Source organism: Watersipora subatra, chromosome 1, assembly GCF_963576615.1.
Source record: "Watersipora subatra chromosome 1, tzWatSuba1.1, whole genome shotgun sequence".
NCBI classification, from domain to species: Eukaryota; Metazoa; Bryozoa; class Gymnolaemata; order Cheilostomatida; family Watersiporidae; genus Watersipora; species Watersipora subatra.
Genome location: NC_088708.1, coordinates 61,137,643 through 61,154,629, shown reverse-complemented (window position 1 = coordinate 61,154,629; position 16,987 = coordinate 61,137,643). Strand labels below are relative to the sequence as shown.

The 16,987-nt window shown below is 36.0% G+C and overlaps 1 protein-coding gene across 1 annotated transcript; it reads left to right on the top strand.

Annotated features, from left to right (window-relative positions):
• Positions 1–620: 620 nt before the first annotated feature.
• LOC137410587 (uncharacterized) lies at positions 621–2,892 on the top strand. The gene is made up of 5 exons (XM_068096031.1): positions 621–932; positions 1,726–1,794; positions 2,060–2,125; positions 2,419–2,478; positions 2,587–2,892. The coding sequence occupies exons 1-5, from the start codon at positions 780–782 to the stop codon at positions 2,635–2,637; spliced, it is 399 nt and encodes a 132-aa protein (XP_067952132.1). The 5' UTR covers positions 621–779; the 3' UTR covers positions 2,638–2,892.
• Positions 2,893–16,987: the final 14,095 nt, after the last annotated feature.

Sequence of the window (16,987 nt, the reverse complement as noted above, 5' to 3'; positions counted from 1 at the left end):
TTCATCATCTTCATCTATTTACTGGTCGAGAAACTGTTATGGAATGGTTAAGCCAAACCAAACAGGAGAATTCCATAGGTAAACCTAGGAAAACAATCAAGTCGAATGCCAAGGCGCTTGTCCACACAACAGCCCCTGAAAACAGCGACACTCAACGAACTTAATCGCGAGTAGCCGGCTAACAGAATTCTAGCTGAAGCATACAAGCCTTATGGTATCAACACTCGATCGACCCAAATTCTCAAATATAAGTAGGTATCAAGAGATGGTTAATGAGGCAGAATATTCCATCAGATTATGCAACGCTTATATAGTGAATTGAAGAATGATGGGTGTGTCCAAAGGAATTAATGAAGCGAAAATAGTAAACAGATTTTCGCGAAATTGAATTTCGCGAAAGTGAATTTCGCGAAATTGAATTTCGCGAAATTACACATTATATATATTATATAGTCAACTTTCGCGAAAGTGAATTTCGCGAAATTGGATTTCGCGAAATTGGATTTCGCGAAATTGGATTTCGCGAAATTACACATATATATTATATAGTCAACTTTCGCGAAATTGGATTTCGCGAAATTACACATATATATTATATAGTCACCTTTCGCGAAATTGAATTTCGCGAAAGTGAATTTCGCGAAAACTGTTTAGCTGATTTTACAATTTCGTGAACATAAATTACACAAATTTAATGAACCATAACATTGCTTCTACTTACTATATAAGCAACGAGAAAGAATAAGTTTTTCATCTCATTTTATTTATAATAGTTTACAATGTGTGCTCGAGACAAAAACGTGGATAGACTCCTAACTCAGACAAATTGCATCGACACGTGTGTGGAGATATGGGGCTACTGCCCTTGGGGTAGAGAGGTAGATCCTGAAAAACAGAAGGCTTTTCGAAACAAGATCAAGCTTCAAAAGAAAGTAAGTATTACATTATAATATTTTACTAAATTATATTTTTGATTAACCCTTTCACTGCCGTAGACGCATTAATGCGACTTTCCCAGCCATTGCGTAGTTACCTCATTTTATTATTCGTTGACAGCATAACCCACGGTCTTTCAGACTTTTATGAAATTGACAGTGTTGTCTGAAGATTTGTCTATAAAATTAACCTAAAGTAACGAATCAATTTCAAACTTTTGTTAGAGAACTTCTAATTTTATAACGAACATTTTTTGTGTGAGTTCATTAATTACCGCGCGCGAGTCAGAAAACAGGTAATTAGTAATGTTGATGGCATTATAGCCATTTCAGATTCAGATTTTCGTGATTATACAGATAGTTAAAGCAGCAGCACTGTCTCTGAGAGTAGTGAAAGTAATAATTTTGTGAGAGTAAGAAACACGGAAGATCGTTTTAGCTTCGCATCGATCATAGCATCACATAGCTTTATCATCGCACAAAGTATAGATTCGTTGAATTTTTGCATAGCAATGATGGCTACAATGTTAGCAAATTAAAATATGTAACAAAATTGTTCTGAATAGAGATTGAAATTGGAAAAAATACTGTTTACATACCATGAAGCAATATCGGCAATTTTCGGTAAAATGGCTGGTACTTGGCAAATACCCAAATTTGTACATGCTCGGCAGTGAAAGGGTTAAAGGAAACTTGAGAATATAAACTACATATTAAATATATTTCGAATTATAGGGTTTGCTTAAATGAAACAATTAAATTATACAAAGTAATTTGGAAATTATTGTAGAAATCATTGGTCATGCAGCAGCAAAGAGAGGAGTTCTTTCGTAACTTCGATGTTACATTGACTTTAAAAGTAAGTATTACATTATATTTATTTCGTCTAATATCGTTGTATAATGATAAAACATGTAACTAAAGATCAAATACATTCAACAAAATTCACTCCAATTGGTATGTAGGAATGTTAAAATGAGTATCAATCTGTGAAAACAGTAATTAATATTTTGTATAACTCCACTTTAAAACAAAAGGAGTTGGAATTGAAATTCAAAGTAAGACCTGACTGTGTTTTAATTTGTCTGCATGTTCTACTCTGACTATAATCAATGCAATTGTAGGATCCTGGGCATCACCGAACTAAATATAGTCCTTTTCGGAGAAGGCTTTATGAATTTGAATCTTCAGTAAGTAGTACATTATATTTATTTCTTTATTTTAACTGAATATCCTCCTCTGTCTGTGTGTCCTAGTCTGACTATGTGATGTAACATATTTGTTTTTCTTATTGTCTGTATGTCCTACTCTAGCTGATTGCATATCCTATTTTGTTTGCATTACATCTTGCATATCATTCTATGATTCGATGACTAATGCAATTGAAATTTACAATTTAAGTTGGAGTCCATTGTGAATGTAGAGTCTACTATCTCAGCAAGGTTATAGTAATCCATCCTGACTGTAATCATTGCAATTGCAGGCTCCCGTATCTCAACAGGAAGATTCCATTCAGAAAAAGGATGGATCTTCTTCTTCTTCAGTAAGTATTACATTATATTTGATTTTTAGTTTGAATGAATGATCTAATCTGATTGTATGTCTTACTTTTACTATATCTCACTAAAAATAATGTATGTTTTGATTGTAGACAGTTCATTCTCATTCGACAATGAAAGAAGAAGAAGAAAATTGGGATTGAATGAAATTCAAGAAAGATGTATTCCAAAACTTTCCTTTTTAAAACGAATGACAGAATGATTTTGAATTTTTTGTAACATTTATAGTTTATATTTTATAATAAAAACTTATCTCTCATTCAACCAAATATATAACAATCTCCGGAAAATCAACCCCTCGGTGTCCCAGATATTAACCCCCTCACTCATCCGCTAGGTAATCTCTCGCTCTCCTCGATAATCCGCGAGATCCACTCCGGAAAACCATCCAGCCCTCGATGTCCCAGATATTCACCCCCACTATTCCACCGATAATCGGCGACGATTCGCCCGACTAATCCGCGACGATTCCCCCGACTAATCCCGCGATAATCCGCGTTCAATCGGATGACTCATCCCCCGCTAATCCGATGACTCATCCACAGATAATCCGCCGATTACGCCAGGAGCGGATCCGTAACCCCTCGAATTCAACCCCCTACTCTACACCACAATTTCCCCCCAAACCCCAACATCTCATTCAACTCCACACGATTCAATCTACACCCCTAGCCAATTTAATTCACAACCCCCTTTTTCTATCCCCCCGCTGGATCCGTCACTTTTATGTGTAGATCTGCTCTCTATATACTACTAGTAATCAATATAACTGTGAATGTGAGTCTCTTAGTCTGTACTTCTATTACTTTTTCATGGATCAATATTTATAGAAATAAACACATTATTGAATGAAATGTTTTATTAGACCATAATCATACACAGCTGGTTAACCTCTCATATTTACAAAACTCTGGCTAGCAGTAATATGTTTACGCTAAAAATAATCATCTACTGTGCTAACATATTTCGAAACAATTCAAGTCATGTCAATGTAAGTATTGCTGTATAAAGTATAAGGTTGTTTAAACAGTGAAAACTTAGGCAGCGTCATCTAGAGTAACCTTAAAGTTGAATTGAAATTACAGAGTCAGCCAGTTGTCCTCATGAAGATCAACGTTTGGGCTGACGGAGAAGTGAAGGGTTTACCGGACTACAGTTCCTTGCTCTACTACCTAAGTGCTGTTCAGATACATGTTCAAGATGACACAGAAGGAAAGATATGTGTGATGGACTCGTAAGTAATAACTGACTGACAGGATAAAACTGATATGATTTAAGCAACCATCACTTACACAACTAAATAAAGACCTTGAATATGCTCTTAGCATATATCAGTCTTAAATTTACATAAAATGAACAAACGTGAAAGGAAGAAACGTGAAGGTGGCACATCTCAGAAATATGATCCAGCTGCCTAACTGTATTGTTTCTAAATTCACAATAAAAAAATATTGTATCAAACTCTCATTGTCACAGCTTCAGCCAGATCAATGGTTTCTCTAATTGTAGAGAGAGTGGGAGAAAAGTAGGCATTTTTGTAGCAGCCTACAACGCCATAGAAAAGGGAAACACTGAACAATTGGTAGACGTTTATGGTTCAGTTCTGGCTGTACGAAGTAACCGTAACTCTGTGTTTACCGTGGTAGGTTGCTGATCATCCGTAGATGCCTTCATATTGTTGATTGAACATTTATCATTAATCTTTCAAAACCTGCAACTTTGTAGAAAGCTAAACAATATTGTTAAAATTATCTGCTTCAAGGAAAGTTGTGTTTGCATATTGGTGTATTACAAAAGTATGGCGTCTGTTGGAGTAGTGCGATCCAATTTATTATAAAATAATGACATTTTTATTAGCTATTTTTAGAGTCGATGTAAAAAGGTATAATTTTGTCACTTGACTCTTTCATCAACCATTTAGTAAATTATATATAATCTGTATTTTATTGCATAGCTATGTTCTAGTAATCCTTATAGTACACTCACACTTACCTGAGTCATAACATCTAGTATAGGCACTTTAAGGGTGGAACCCTAACATTAGAGCAATCATCATGTTTTTCCATCAGATTTTTACAACATTCCATCAAAAATTGTCTAAACAGATGTTTATGATGTATGCAAGTGTGAACCTTTGTTTTTACAGGAGGACTACTTGTATCTCTACAACTTGGTACTCTTCTCTCTGAGCACATAGCTGGACTCACCAACATTTTCTTCGAAGAGTGATTACACATGATCAGATATATCACCAGTGTATATATATCTGCATGAGTTTTGATTGTGCAAGTTATCAATTCATTTAAACAGACAATGAGTACTTACGAAGACTGCACCTGCTTCATTGATACAATATTAATAACTAAAATAATGCAGTAACTAAAACATTAATTTGTTTATGACAATTTATCTTTTTCCGTACACATTTGTATTAAAAATTTCATCATCTATTTTTATAGATTTAAATTTTATGAATAATGGATACTACAATTTGGTTTCAAAAGATGGGAACATTCAGTGTGTTTTTATCAAATGTAAAGATATACATTTACTCTGCATGTCATGCTTTATCTAAACTCACTTTATGGATAATAAACTAAAGATTTGTTTCTAAAGGGTCTGTGCAAGTTAACTTCTTAAGTGTCTGCAGGTTACCTTATAAAGTGTATGTACAGTTTACTTTCTAAAGTGTCTGTGTATGTTAACTTTTAAAGTGCTTATTACATGGGACAATATTGAACAAATTATTGAAGGCAAAGATGGCTTTAAGATCAGAATTAGATTACATATAGCTGTGGCGCGTTAAAACTTGCTTTGGTGATCTTCTGATTGAAAACGGAAAGTAAGAACAGTTTGCGCTCATTTTGATAGGCCTGTTTAAATATGAATATAAAAATATGCCTCATACTCCAAGCTAAACCAATATAAAAGACCTGTGCAAATTTTGTTTTGCAGAGAACGATTTTAATACGGCAAGCGAGTCAATCAACAAAAAGATTTGTTTTCTATTGTACATTAAAAAAATGGCTATGGTAATAGAATTGGCAAGATGTACATGTAGCATCAATTATATTGTTTTTTGTTTAGAAGCTGGCAATTTGGTAAAAACAGAAAAAGTAAAATTAGCAAAAGATAAGATTAATAAGCAACTCGTTTAACCTCTCTGTAAGAGAGCCTCATTTTGGAGTAGTAACAGTTTGTGTACTTTTTCATGAAGACACGAGAAAACCATATTTTTTGGGTTCATGAAAAAAGCGGTATGTCTTCACACAGTTGTTCCACGACAAGAAGAAGACTAATTTATCTGGTAGGTCAGAGTTTTTAAAAGCTTCTCATAACTTTTATATATTTATAGTACCTTGTGTAAAACTTTGCAAAATATAGTGTTTTGTAGAACAGTTTTAAATTTTTTATCCAGAACAATTTTGTCAAAATTATAACTTATGTGCTAAAAAGATATATACATGTTGAGTTTGCTCGGAGGTTATTAAACATGGCCTAATAAAACAGAATAGTTAGCTAAAAAAGTTGTAATATCGACTCACGGTTTTTGCTTGTAGTACAAGCAAAGGTTGTCAAGTTTAGTTTAAAATTCGTATGAACTTTAGATTTATTTTAGTTCTCTAGGCAGAAGTAAAACAGCCACATGCATATTAGAGAGTGTCAAGATAGCTTCCTGGCTACTTTCTGTGAAAGTTAAGATAACTTGATAGCCAAATACCTAAGCCTTACCCACTCTTTCTTAATTTTTCTTGAACTGTTGTGATTCTGACTGTCTATGAATACAATTTACTCGCAGGAATAAATAACCTCTATCCCATTAGACATGTATCACAGTGACTGTGGTTACATCATAACGACAGAATTTTCATCCTTCAAAGTTATTATTGGCAAAAGATGTTATGCTTTGAAAAAGTTGGTAGACTTCATAAAGCCAAAAAAGTCATATGTTATGTTATGTTATGTCATACTTCTATTTTTGAAATGCTATATGGTAAAACTAATGTAGGATTACAAATAAAATATCTCATCGAGTGTAAGTTAACTTGTGGCTAACATATTCCAGTTGTTATTACTAAGCCAAAGCTAAAAGCATATAAACAAGTTCAAAGAGAAATCTTAGAAGATTATAAAGTGTGCTAAAGTAAAGATCTATGAAGTACAAAAAAGACGTAAGAATGAATAAATTGAGATTATAAACAAGAATACAGATGAATATCTAAAGACTATAAACAGGAGTAAAGATGAATATCCAAAGACTATTAACAGTTGTAGAGATGAATATCTAGAGACTATAAACAGGTGTAGAAATGAATACCTAGAGAATATAAATGAGTGTAGAGATGAATATCTAGAGGCTATAAACAGGTGTAGAGATGAATATCTAGATATTATAAACAGGTGTAGAGATGAATATCTAGAGACTGTAAACAGGTGTAGAGATGAATATCTAGAGATTATAAGCAGGTGTAGAGATGAATATCTAGAGACTATAAACAGGTGTAGAGGTGAACATCTAGAGAATATAAATAAGTGTAGAGATGATATTTAGAGACTATAAACAGGTGTAGAGATGAATATCTAGAGAACATAAACAGGTGTAGGGATGAATATCTAGAGACTATAAACAGGTGTAGAGATGAATATCTAGAGAACATAAGCAGGTGTAGGGATGAATATCTATAGACCATAAACAGGTGTAGAGATGAATATCTAGAGAATATAAATGAGTGTAGAGATGAACATGTAGACACTGTTACAATAAAATCTGTCTATAATAAACACGTATAGAAATGACTATCTGGAGATTGTAAACAAGTCTAGAGTGTAATATGTGGAGATCATAAACTGGTTTAGAGATATGTAAATTCACAGTTTAAGTTTTTTCGTGTAAATTAAATTATCCTCACTACAAGATGTTAATGGACTATTATAAGAATAGGTTAGTTACTTTGTCAGTATTTCACACAGTCCCAAAATTTGGAATCTCTTAAAATTCATTTTAATGAACAAATTTGTTCTACTTCTAAACCTCATGCAATGTTTTAAATAGGATTGATATTTTACTTGTTATGACACCTTTTACTTATTCCGGTCGCAGTCCCAAGTACCCTAAGTATGTAATTCTTTCAAAGTTCTCATCATAATTACTGATCATCAATTTTCAAAGAGGCAAACTTTAGAATTTATAAATGGCGAAAGAGTGAAATAACACTTTACATTTCTCACATGAAAATAAAGAACAGCTTTTGCGCAAGTTATCATATTATCTCCTGCATGTTTGGGTTGCGCGTGAAAACTGGCCATATGAACCAGGAATCCAGGCGCTATCAGAGACATTATTACTGTAAAATGTGTACACTGCATTTTATGATCTGATAGCTGCTTAGAAACAGAACTTTGTGTTGTACAACAAAGAGTAAGTTCCTTGGCATTCATAAAGAGATAGGGTATTATGAAATTAGGGTTTGTGGGCAGAGTCTCGTATTTGTAGAACACTACTTTAACCTTTCAGTTGTATACAACATGTCGGCTTTACCTTTCTACTATATACTAAGATAATTTTTAAATTGGCTTCTTTTATCACTATAGAAGTTACCACTACAACACAGCAGAGTAAGACATGGTGAATCTTTTAATACCAAATAACTGTAATGTGAATTTCGTTGCAAGTAAATCTTTAAATATTCTTTTACAACATCCTGATATGTTAAAGACAGTTTAGATACAAGATTCATTGCAACAGCTTTGCTAAACTTTTAGATTTATTAACAAATTACAGTTAAGGAATGTCGATTATTGGTGTCCATTTTATATTGTTTATGGACCTTTATCTTCATATTTTACTTCCTTCATTGACTCCTCTCTAACTTGTATTTTGTCACTGCTACTTCCCTAGTGTCTATTTAGTTCATTTTCTAACTACTTCTAACCTATTCTTCTATATTTCCTTAAATTCTGCTAATCTCATTTATTTACTGGTATCGAGTTTTTCACATTCTTTTCCTCCATTTTGTTTCAAAACCTCTTTACCTTCCTGATCAGTTCTTCCTTGACTTTTTCAATTTTTTTTAGAGTTTTAACCTACCGATGAGCACATACTTTTTTGCATTTCTTATTCTTATCATTTATTTCAGCTTTGATCTTTCTATTGTGAATGTTAATTGCACACCTCTAGAGAGTGCAGATAAGCTCTGATCAGCTCATTTCACTCTTACTGACTCTGCATAGATTCTGAGTTTAGCTCTGATTGAACCAGTTTTCTAAACTAAAGCAACTAAATTCTTTTTCCTCTCGAATATGTCATAATCATTTCACAGCACCCAGATTCTGTCATGAAACATGTTGTGTATCATGAATCATGATCATTAATGGAGTTACACAAGCATCTTTGTGTTCTACTCATAGAGTATAGCAAGCGCCAAATTGGGAGTTGCCTAACACCACTCAGCTATTAACTCTATGTGTATGTTGCAAGATCGAGAGACATGCTTCCTCTTCTCAAGATACTATAACTATGCAGTGCAGGTATTTTACTAGTTCATTCGTCACTCATTACTATTATACAGTGCAGGTATTTTACTAGTTCATTCCTTACTCATTACTATATAGTGCAGGTATTTTACTAGTTCATTCCTTACTCATTACTATACAGTGTAGGTATTTTACTAGTTCATTCCTTACTCATAACTATACATTGCAGGTATTTTACTAGTTCATTCCTCATTCATAACTAGACAGTGCAGGTATTTTACTAGTTCATTCCTTACTCGTTACCATACAGTGCAGGTATTTTACTAGTTCATTCCTTGCTCATAACTATACCGTGCAGGTATTTTACTAGTTCATTATTTATTCATTACTATACAGTGCAGGTATTTTACTAGTTCAGTCCTTACTCATTCCTATACATTGCAGGTGTTTTACTAGTTCATTCCTTACTCATTATTATACAGTGCAGATATTTTACTAGTTCATTTCTTACTCATTACTATACAGTGCAGGTATTTTACTAGTTTATTCCTTACTCATTACTATACAGTGCAGGTATTTTACTAGTTCATTCTTTACTCATTACTATACAGTGCAGGTATTTTACTAGTTCATTCCTTATTCATTACTTTACAGTGCAGGTATTTTACTAGTTAATTCTATACTTAAACTCTAAACAGTGCTGGTAGTTAATTATTTTACCCCATTCAATACTATTGTAAAGGTCTGGTCCCGGTAGCTGAGTCAGTTTTACTGCACTAACAGGCGGACGCAGCCTGAACTCTAGGTGTTCTTTTTGCTAGGCCTGCCTGACACACTCGACGGTCAGATCAGTCCGTGACAACTATCCAATAGTCAGGCCTACTTTGAACCCAATGCAGCCTATCCCCTGTGTCCCTATCATTGGCTAGTCTATGTCCCTGAGTAGCTCGCTCTAAAGCCTGATTCCTTATGCTATTGCATACCCGATCAGGTCTAGTTGAAGCGTAGACCAACCCCTAGCCTTCCCTCGGTCCACCCAGGCAGTTCGATCTGGAGTCAGAAATGACTTTGTTAGTAGCGAATATATTATGTGCCTAATTTGATAATATAATGCTGTACACAAACCTAATCGCAACGACATTTCATGACATTTGTTATAAGGTGGACTTGAGCTATATAGTTTAAATTCACTAATTGTGCTAAAAACTTTCAATTTATTTCAGCTAATTACACTAGCTGCTAGTTCATAATTGTCCAAAAAGGTTTTTGCAAAATAATTGATAACCCATAAAATGACTTTTGTTGAAAAGACTGGTTGATTCACTGTCTGACTCGTATCCAATATCATTGGCTGTTTGCAAAACCTTAAAATAAATTATAACTAAGTATGAACTATTTGGTTGCATATGGGAATCTTCAGTGTAAGAATTTTCCAATGGTGGTATGCAAGGTTATCTTGTTGTTTTGTATATCATCTCTCAAACAGTTAAAGTTGTACAGCACTTGTAATACACCCATGAGAATGTTGTCTTACATTTTGTTATCACTGGTCTGATTGTAAATAACTCTCTAATACTACAGAACTTTCAAAGTGCATTAAGTGTTACATGCATAACCATGAATATGAGTACTTGATTCTAAGCAGGACCTATTAATTATTGCCTACAAGTTAATTTTGTCTTGGTAACAATCTGCCAAATGTATGAATAAAAATACATTTATTCAAGGCTGGTAAAATTAGTATAATCAGTCTCCTGCCCACGCTTTTTCTCCTGACTCAGAAGTATAAAACTCAATGACTTGTCGTTCATGTCTGTTGCTGTTCTTTACTTCAGGCATCTTTCAACCTCCTCCATGAGTTTGTTACATCTTATCTCTCAGAGTTCAGCGAGTACTCCAACTTTAAATAACATGAGGACGTCTAGCACCTGCTTATAGATGCCAGACCCCTGTTATTCTTTTTTGCCTATGGCAGCATCTTACGCTTTTGCTTTTTTTAAATTTCACACATGACTATTGCTGTGTTCTATGGTCATGAATGTGTTCACAATCAGACCTGACTTCCAATAGTAGATATGCACATAAAACAGCAAAATCAATAAAATGTTGCTATTTATGACAATCTTCTTCTTATGATGTTCACTAGCAATTTTTAAACCTGTTCTTATGTAGCTCGTGATTTTTCATCTAAATGTTCAACTATATAACATGATTTTGTAGTCTTACATTATTTAAAATATAGCTATGCATGTCATGCTCATACTCGCAGTGCCAATAAATACCAATGGTGTCTAGCTACGTATATTTGAAAAAGTAGGCGACTTGGTTGTAACTAATATAAAGTCAGTTGCTGCAGTGAAAACTACTTCCACTGATGTGGTTTAACCATCAGAAGATGAATTATGACATTAAATTATGACATTAGTAAATGTGCGTATGAAACAACAACATAAATAAAATGTTGCTATTTATGACAATTATCCTCTTACGATGTTTACTAGGAATTTTCAATCCTGTGCTTATGTAGATCATGATTTGCATCTAAATGTTTAGCTATATACAGTCATACTTCGACTTACGAGCTTAATGCGTTCCGAGACTGAGCTCGTATGTCAATTTACTTGCATGTTGGTGCAATTTATTTATATATAGAGCAATTAAATGTATATTGATTGGTTTCCATACTCAAAAAAATGCAAATAAAACACTCAAAACAAGATATTGTAACAGAAGGAACATGTTGGTTATTGTCCTAACTTACCACATGCTTTCAATAAGCAACAAATAAAAAATAATGCAAGGAAATGTGATTAATTAAAATGTAAAATTAAATACAATAGCAGCTAACGCTAGCATTTGCCAGAGAGGGAAATATCAGTTATCCTTCATTGCAACAGTTGACTTTGATAAATTTAGATTTTATCAAATTCTTAAAAGACAAACTTAGAAGCAAACTTTCATTTTTAACTTAACGTAATTAAAATTTCTTCAGCGTTCATAGTTTGAAGTTTCTCGCTGGTTAGCTAATTTTTTTTTTCCCTTCCATGACTAGCCGACCGTTTTAAAAAATAAACCTATCTAAGGCCATTTGCCTTTGTCGCCCTTTTAACATGTTGCGATTAGGACGAACGCAGGTGTCATCACAAAGGGCTAATGCACGACCACTAGCCAACTTCTCCGAATGTCGATTTTTATAGTTTTGATAGATAGCACCGGCCTTTTCATATAGCATCGTTTCAGTTACGCTGTCACTGGCCAATTGTTTATCTTTTATCCAATGCCTGAGCAGTCTCTTCATTAGCGGTCGTGAAGATTGCTGCGCCGTTTAGAAACTATGGTTAAGCCTTTTGCGAACTAATTGCCCTGAATATAATCTTTCTGTTTTACTAGAAATTCTCCTGTCATACAACCCACGACCAAAGTGATATTGGAAAAAAGAAAGGATACTGATGGTTGAGAAATGCAATATTAGCAGTCAAATGGCACTGTAGTGCAATGGGATAACTGCAATGGTAGCTGTAATGTACTGAGTGTGGGTGTTATTATATACAACAAACAGCAATAATGAAATGAAAAGATTATATGTTTACATCTCTCCCCCTGCAATAAGAGAAATGCAATATTAGAAGCAAAATGCATTGATATTATTAGAATAACCAATATTATTAATATAGTAATAATAGAAAACCAATGCACAATTTTGTTTACGATTCCAAACGTCATAGCTAACAATATCAAGAAGTTGTGGTATTTACATAGATTTTTAAAAAATCTATTTAAAAAAGTGTTTAGTCATGACAAACATCAATAATGAAAGGAAAAGATTATATGTTTATACCTCTCCCTTGCAATAGAAGAAATGCAATATTAGAAGTAAAATGCACTGATATTATTAAATTAACCAATATTAATAATATAGTAATACAGTAATAATGGAAAACCAATGCACAATTTTGTTTACATTTCAAAATGTCATAGCAAACAATATCAAGAAGTTGTGATATTTATAAAGGTTTTTAGAAAATCTATTTAACAAAACTATTTAGAAAAAAATAATAACAGTAACATACTGCCCATCATCGATGTTGTTAGTGTGACTATAAGACTTCAATTATAGTCATCCAAACTTATAATTAAATATTGTAATAATCTCATAAGAATCGTTAGAAAAAAATATCATCGTCATTTATTTTACTTTCCCTGCTTTGGACATCAGTTAGAATACTAAAGTACTCAAACGTTTCCAAAATGTCAGTTACTTTGAAATCGGCAAAAAAGAAACAATTTCCGTACTCCTACGTTAATTACAGAAACCTTCGGCAATTAGCCAATGCTATAGACTGGTGAAATGTGCACGTTATTCTTTCATGAAATTTGCACGACTTAATGGTTCTATTCTCTGTCATCCGGCGTTTCAACTTCCGGTCTTAATTTTGATAAAAGTAAGGCTTTGCAAGTTTTAATAACAATTTTTGGCCAAATTAATCTGTCAATTTGTGTATAATCCGATCAGATTGGTAAGTTTTAAAAATATGTCGACACTTTTCAAAGACTTGGTAATATATTTAAATAGGTTTATATGTGTTTTGTATCATTATTATACTTAAACGACTCCACAGAAAAATGGTTAAATTTGTTGATAAGATTTCGATACAAGGGTTTGCGACAATGTTAATGAATAATTTCCGTGAGTTGTGTGCACATGCATTTATCATAAAAACTCTCAAACATTCGCTCCGCTCATTTGGTCGTGGGATAATTGTGCATGTATTTTTGTCATATTGCTGAGCTAGCTCAATCACACATACACATTTCGCAAATTTTTCAACAATTTTCCGTTTAATATCAATTGTTATCATTTGCTTTTTCTTTGCATTATCTTTCATTTTACTGGCAAACTTTCGGTCTACGCACAGTACTTTTAATTCACATAATTTTGCACTGAAAATCGCGCACAAAAAACATGGTACAAAAGTATAATCTGAGCAGTTGAAAAATAGAGTGATGCTGTTCTCATAAAACACCTCCGGCATTCTAGGCAACTGACTCATGTGCTCGTATTTCAAACATGGCTTATATGCTAGTGCTAAAACTTGGTTAAAAGCTGTCTCGTATTTCAAGTTTCTTGTACGTTGGAGCACACGTAAGTTAAAGTATTACTGTAACATGTTTTTGTAGTCTTACTTTAATAATCAAAATATAGCGATACATGTCACGGTCATACTCATAGTGTCCATGAATATCAATGGTGTCTCAGGCATATCTGAGAATGTAGGCAACTCCTCATGTGTAACTAATTTAAAGCCTGTTGCTACGGTGAAAGCAAATCCCACTGATGCTTTTAAACTGTCAGAACATGAAGAATGGCATTGGGCATAACAAATCAAATAGCATTCTCTTTATGTAACCTATTAAATTTCATAAGTTATTTGCGTCAGTTTTGTGCCAATTAAATTCCAGGTAGCTCATTTCTCTGATTTAGACGTTTTTTTCATGCAAGCTCAGTGAATATGTTTAGGTTGCTGTGTTTGCTGATAGTGAGGTACATGTTTAGTGCAATTAATCTTGATCTTGTCTCAGGTCTGACATCAATTGTACTCCTCAGAACTTTCTTAAAAGTTGTCAGAAGGTGTTTGCACAATAAAGCTAACTGCCTTTGCATATTTCTGTTAAACCCTTAAATGTTATTTTCAAACATTCTTATTCTAACTACTTATTTCAGCGGCGATGGCTGCACCAACTAAATACAGCTGATAGCAATGGATGGCTGACATACATGTATGTATGTGTACATGTTTGTGACTTGTGGAAGACAGTCTATTAGCGAGAAAAAAACAACCGAAAGCATAGTGTAAAGGTTTGGTGTGATCTTCACTTTCCTCCACTAGTACAAGACTTGGTGCATCAGTTTACACCTAAATTTTCTGCTTAGTTCATAAGTTGCACAAGAATGCTCAAGTAACAGGCAAAAAGCAGACCCAGAACAGCTCTGCTCTCTACTGCAAATGTTTGTGCATATATAGCTGGTAGGCCTCGCCTCTGTTCTACTTGGCTGGGCCCAGTGCGGCTCGGCTTGGCTCACCTTGGACTCGGCTCGGCTTGGCTATCCAGCTTGGCGTGGCTTTTTAGTTGGTTCGGAAACTTCAGCTCCCGTCCCAACATCAACGTATTGGCTGTCTCTCCGGTTGCGGAGTGGAGGTGCCTCGGTATGCCCTCATCAGCTGGAGAAGCAGCAGGTCCCACTTGTCCTGTCCCCGGGCTAGAAGAAGTGCCCTTAAGGAGTCTCTGAGTCCCCGGTTGTTTCGTTCCACTATTCCTTTGGCCTGTGGGGGATGAGAAGTCGTATAGATTTTCTCCACATTCCAGAGTTGACACAGTTCGACCATCAGTTGGCTCTTGAACTGCGCCCCTTGGTTTGTGTGGATCTGCTCAGGAAACCCCAAGTAGCAAAAGACCTGCTCGTCCAGTAAATTTGCGACCACCGGGGCCGTGGCGTCAGGTAGTGCCAGTGCCTCCTGCTATAAGGTGAAGTGATCGGTGAGGACCAGCACCCACTTGTCTCCCTACAAGTGAACGGAAATGGTCCCAGCAGATCCATGGCCACCTTCTGCCAATATGCAGGATATCTAGCTCCTTGCTTCCCACTTCCAGGTGTTCCACTTCCAGGTAGAACCTTTTCTCCGGTGGCGATTACATGGTACATGATGGCCACTGGTCCTTGTCCAGTGGCCTGTGTACTTGCCAGCTCTCCCTTTGGTCCTGTCATCCCTGGTGGAGCCGGTAGCTCTTCAAGAAAACTCCGGCACTCAGGTTCAATTCCGCCACTGTTGGGGCAGGAGTCCTATGCAAGTTGCCGGCGGGCCCCCGGGTATGCGACGTTGCCCAGGTTCAATCTTGCCCTGTCGAGAGGGGGAGTCCCATCCAGGCAACTAGTCGGTACCCACGCGGCTAATGGCCCTTGTTCCCCTGCTAACTCTTTCCGTGAAGGGGGCCCTTCCCTCTGCTCAATGCTTGCATATTGCCGGCAGTCCTCGCAGGTTTGCCTGCTCAGCCCATCCGCGTTCCCGTGGCGAGTCCTTGATCGATGTTTCAGAGCGTAGTGGAAATCCACCAGGATCTCGAGCCATCGGGCTACCTGGTTTGAGGATTCTCTCCTCCTATATAGCCACCAAAGTGAAGCGTGGTCCATCTGTAGGAAGAACTCCTGACCATACAGATAAGGTCGAAAGTGCTTACCTGCCTTGACTACTGCAAGCAATTATTGTCAAGTGACGCTGTAATTGCATTCTGAGGAGATGAGGGTTTTGCTGTAGTTGAAAATGACCCTTTCGCAGCCCTCCTGTACTCGGGACAGTACGGCCCTCGCCCCACATCCGCTGGCATCGGTGTCCAAGATGTATTGCCTCTGGGGATCCGGGTAACCTAAAATCGGGGTGGTGCTGATACTGTCTTTCAGCTTGTTGAAGGCAACCTGTTCCCCGTCCGTCCATCTTCAGGGCTCTCCTTTCGCAGTTAGCCGGTGCAAGGAATGTGTTATAGTGGCCAACTCCGGGATGTACTGTCGGTAGTAACCGACGGTCTTGAGGAATCCTTGGAGTTCCTTCACTCCACGCGGGTTCTGCCACTCCGTGACTGCCTTTACCTTGTTGGGGTATGTAGAGACTCCGTCCTGGTTTGCTATGTGACCCAGGTAGCGGACCTGGGGTTGCAACAGTTCACATTTGGATGGTTTTAGTTTCAGTCCAGCCTTGTGGAGTCTCTGGAAGACCTCCTCCAGCTGACGCAAGTGTGTATTGAAGTCCGGGGTGATGACTATAATATCATCAAGAGACAGCGGCGGCATTCTTTAGTGGAGGCCATGTAGAACGCGTTCCATAAGCCTATGGAATTCATTTGGGGTGGACGTCAGAATGAAAAGCAACACCTTCCACTTCCACAATCCAAACCAAGTTGAGAAGGCTGGCTTTTTCTGGGCTTCTGCATTCTTTGGTATCTGCCAATACCTGCTCAATAGGTCGA

Excerpts from the sequence above, each read along its gene's own strand:
- LOC137410587 (XM_068096031.1), top strand. The coding sequence starts at position 780 with ATGTGTGCTCGAGACAAAAACGTGGATAGACTCCTAACTCAGACAAAT. Across the intron at positions 933-1,725 it reads AGATCAAGCTTCAAAAGAAA|AAATCATTGGTCATGCAGCA; the intron begins GTAAGTATTACA and ends AAATTATTGTAG. Across the intron at positions 2,126-2,418 it reads TTTATGAATTTGAATCTTCA|GCTCCCGTATCTCAACAGGA; the intron begins GTAAGTAGTACA and ends TTGCAATTGCAG.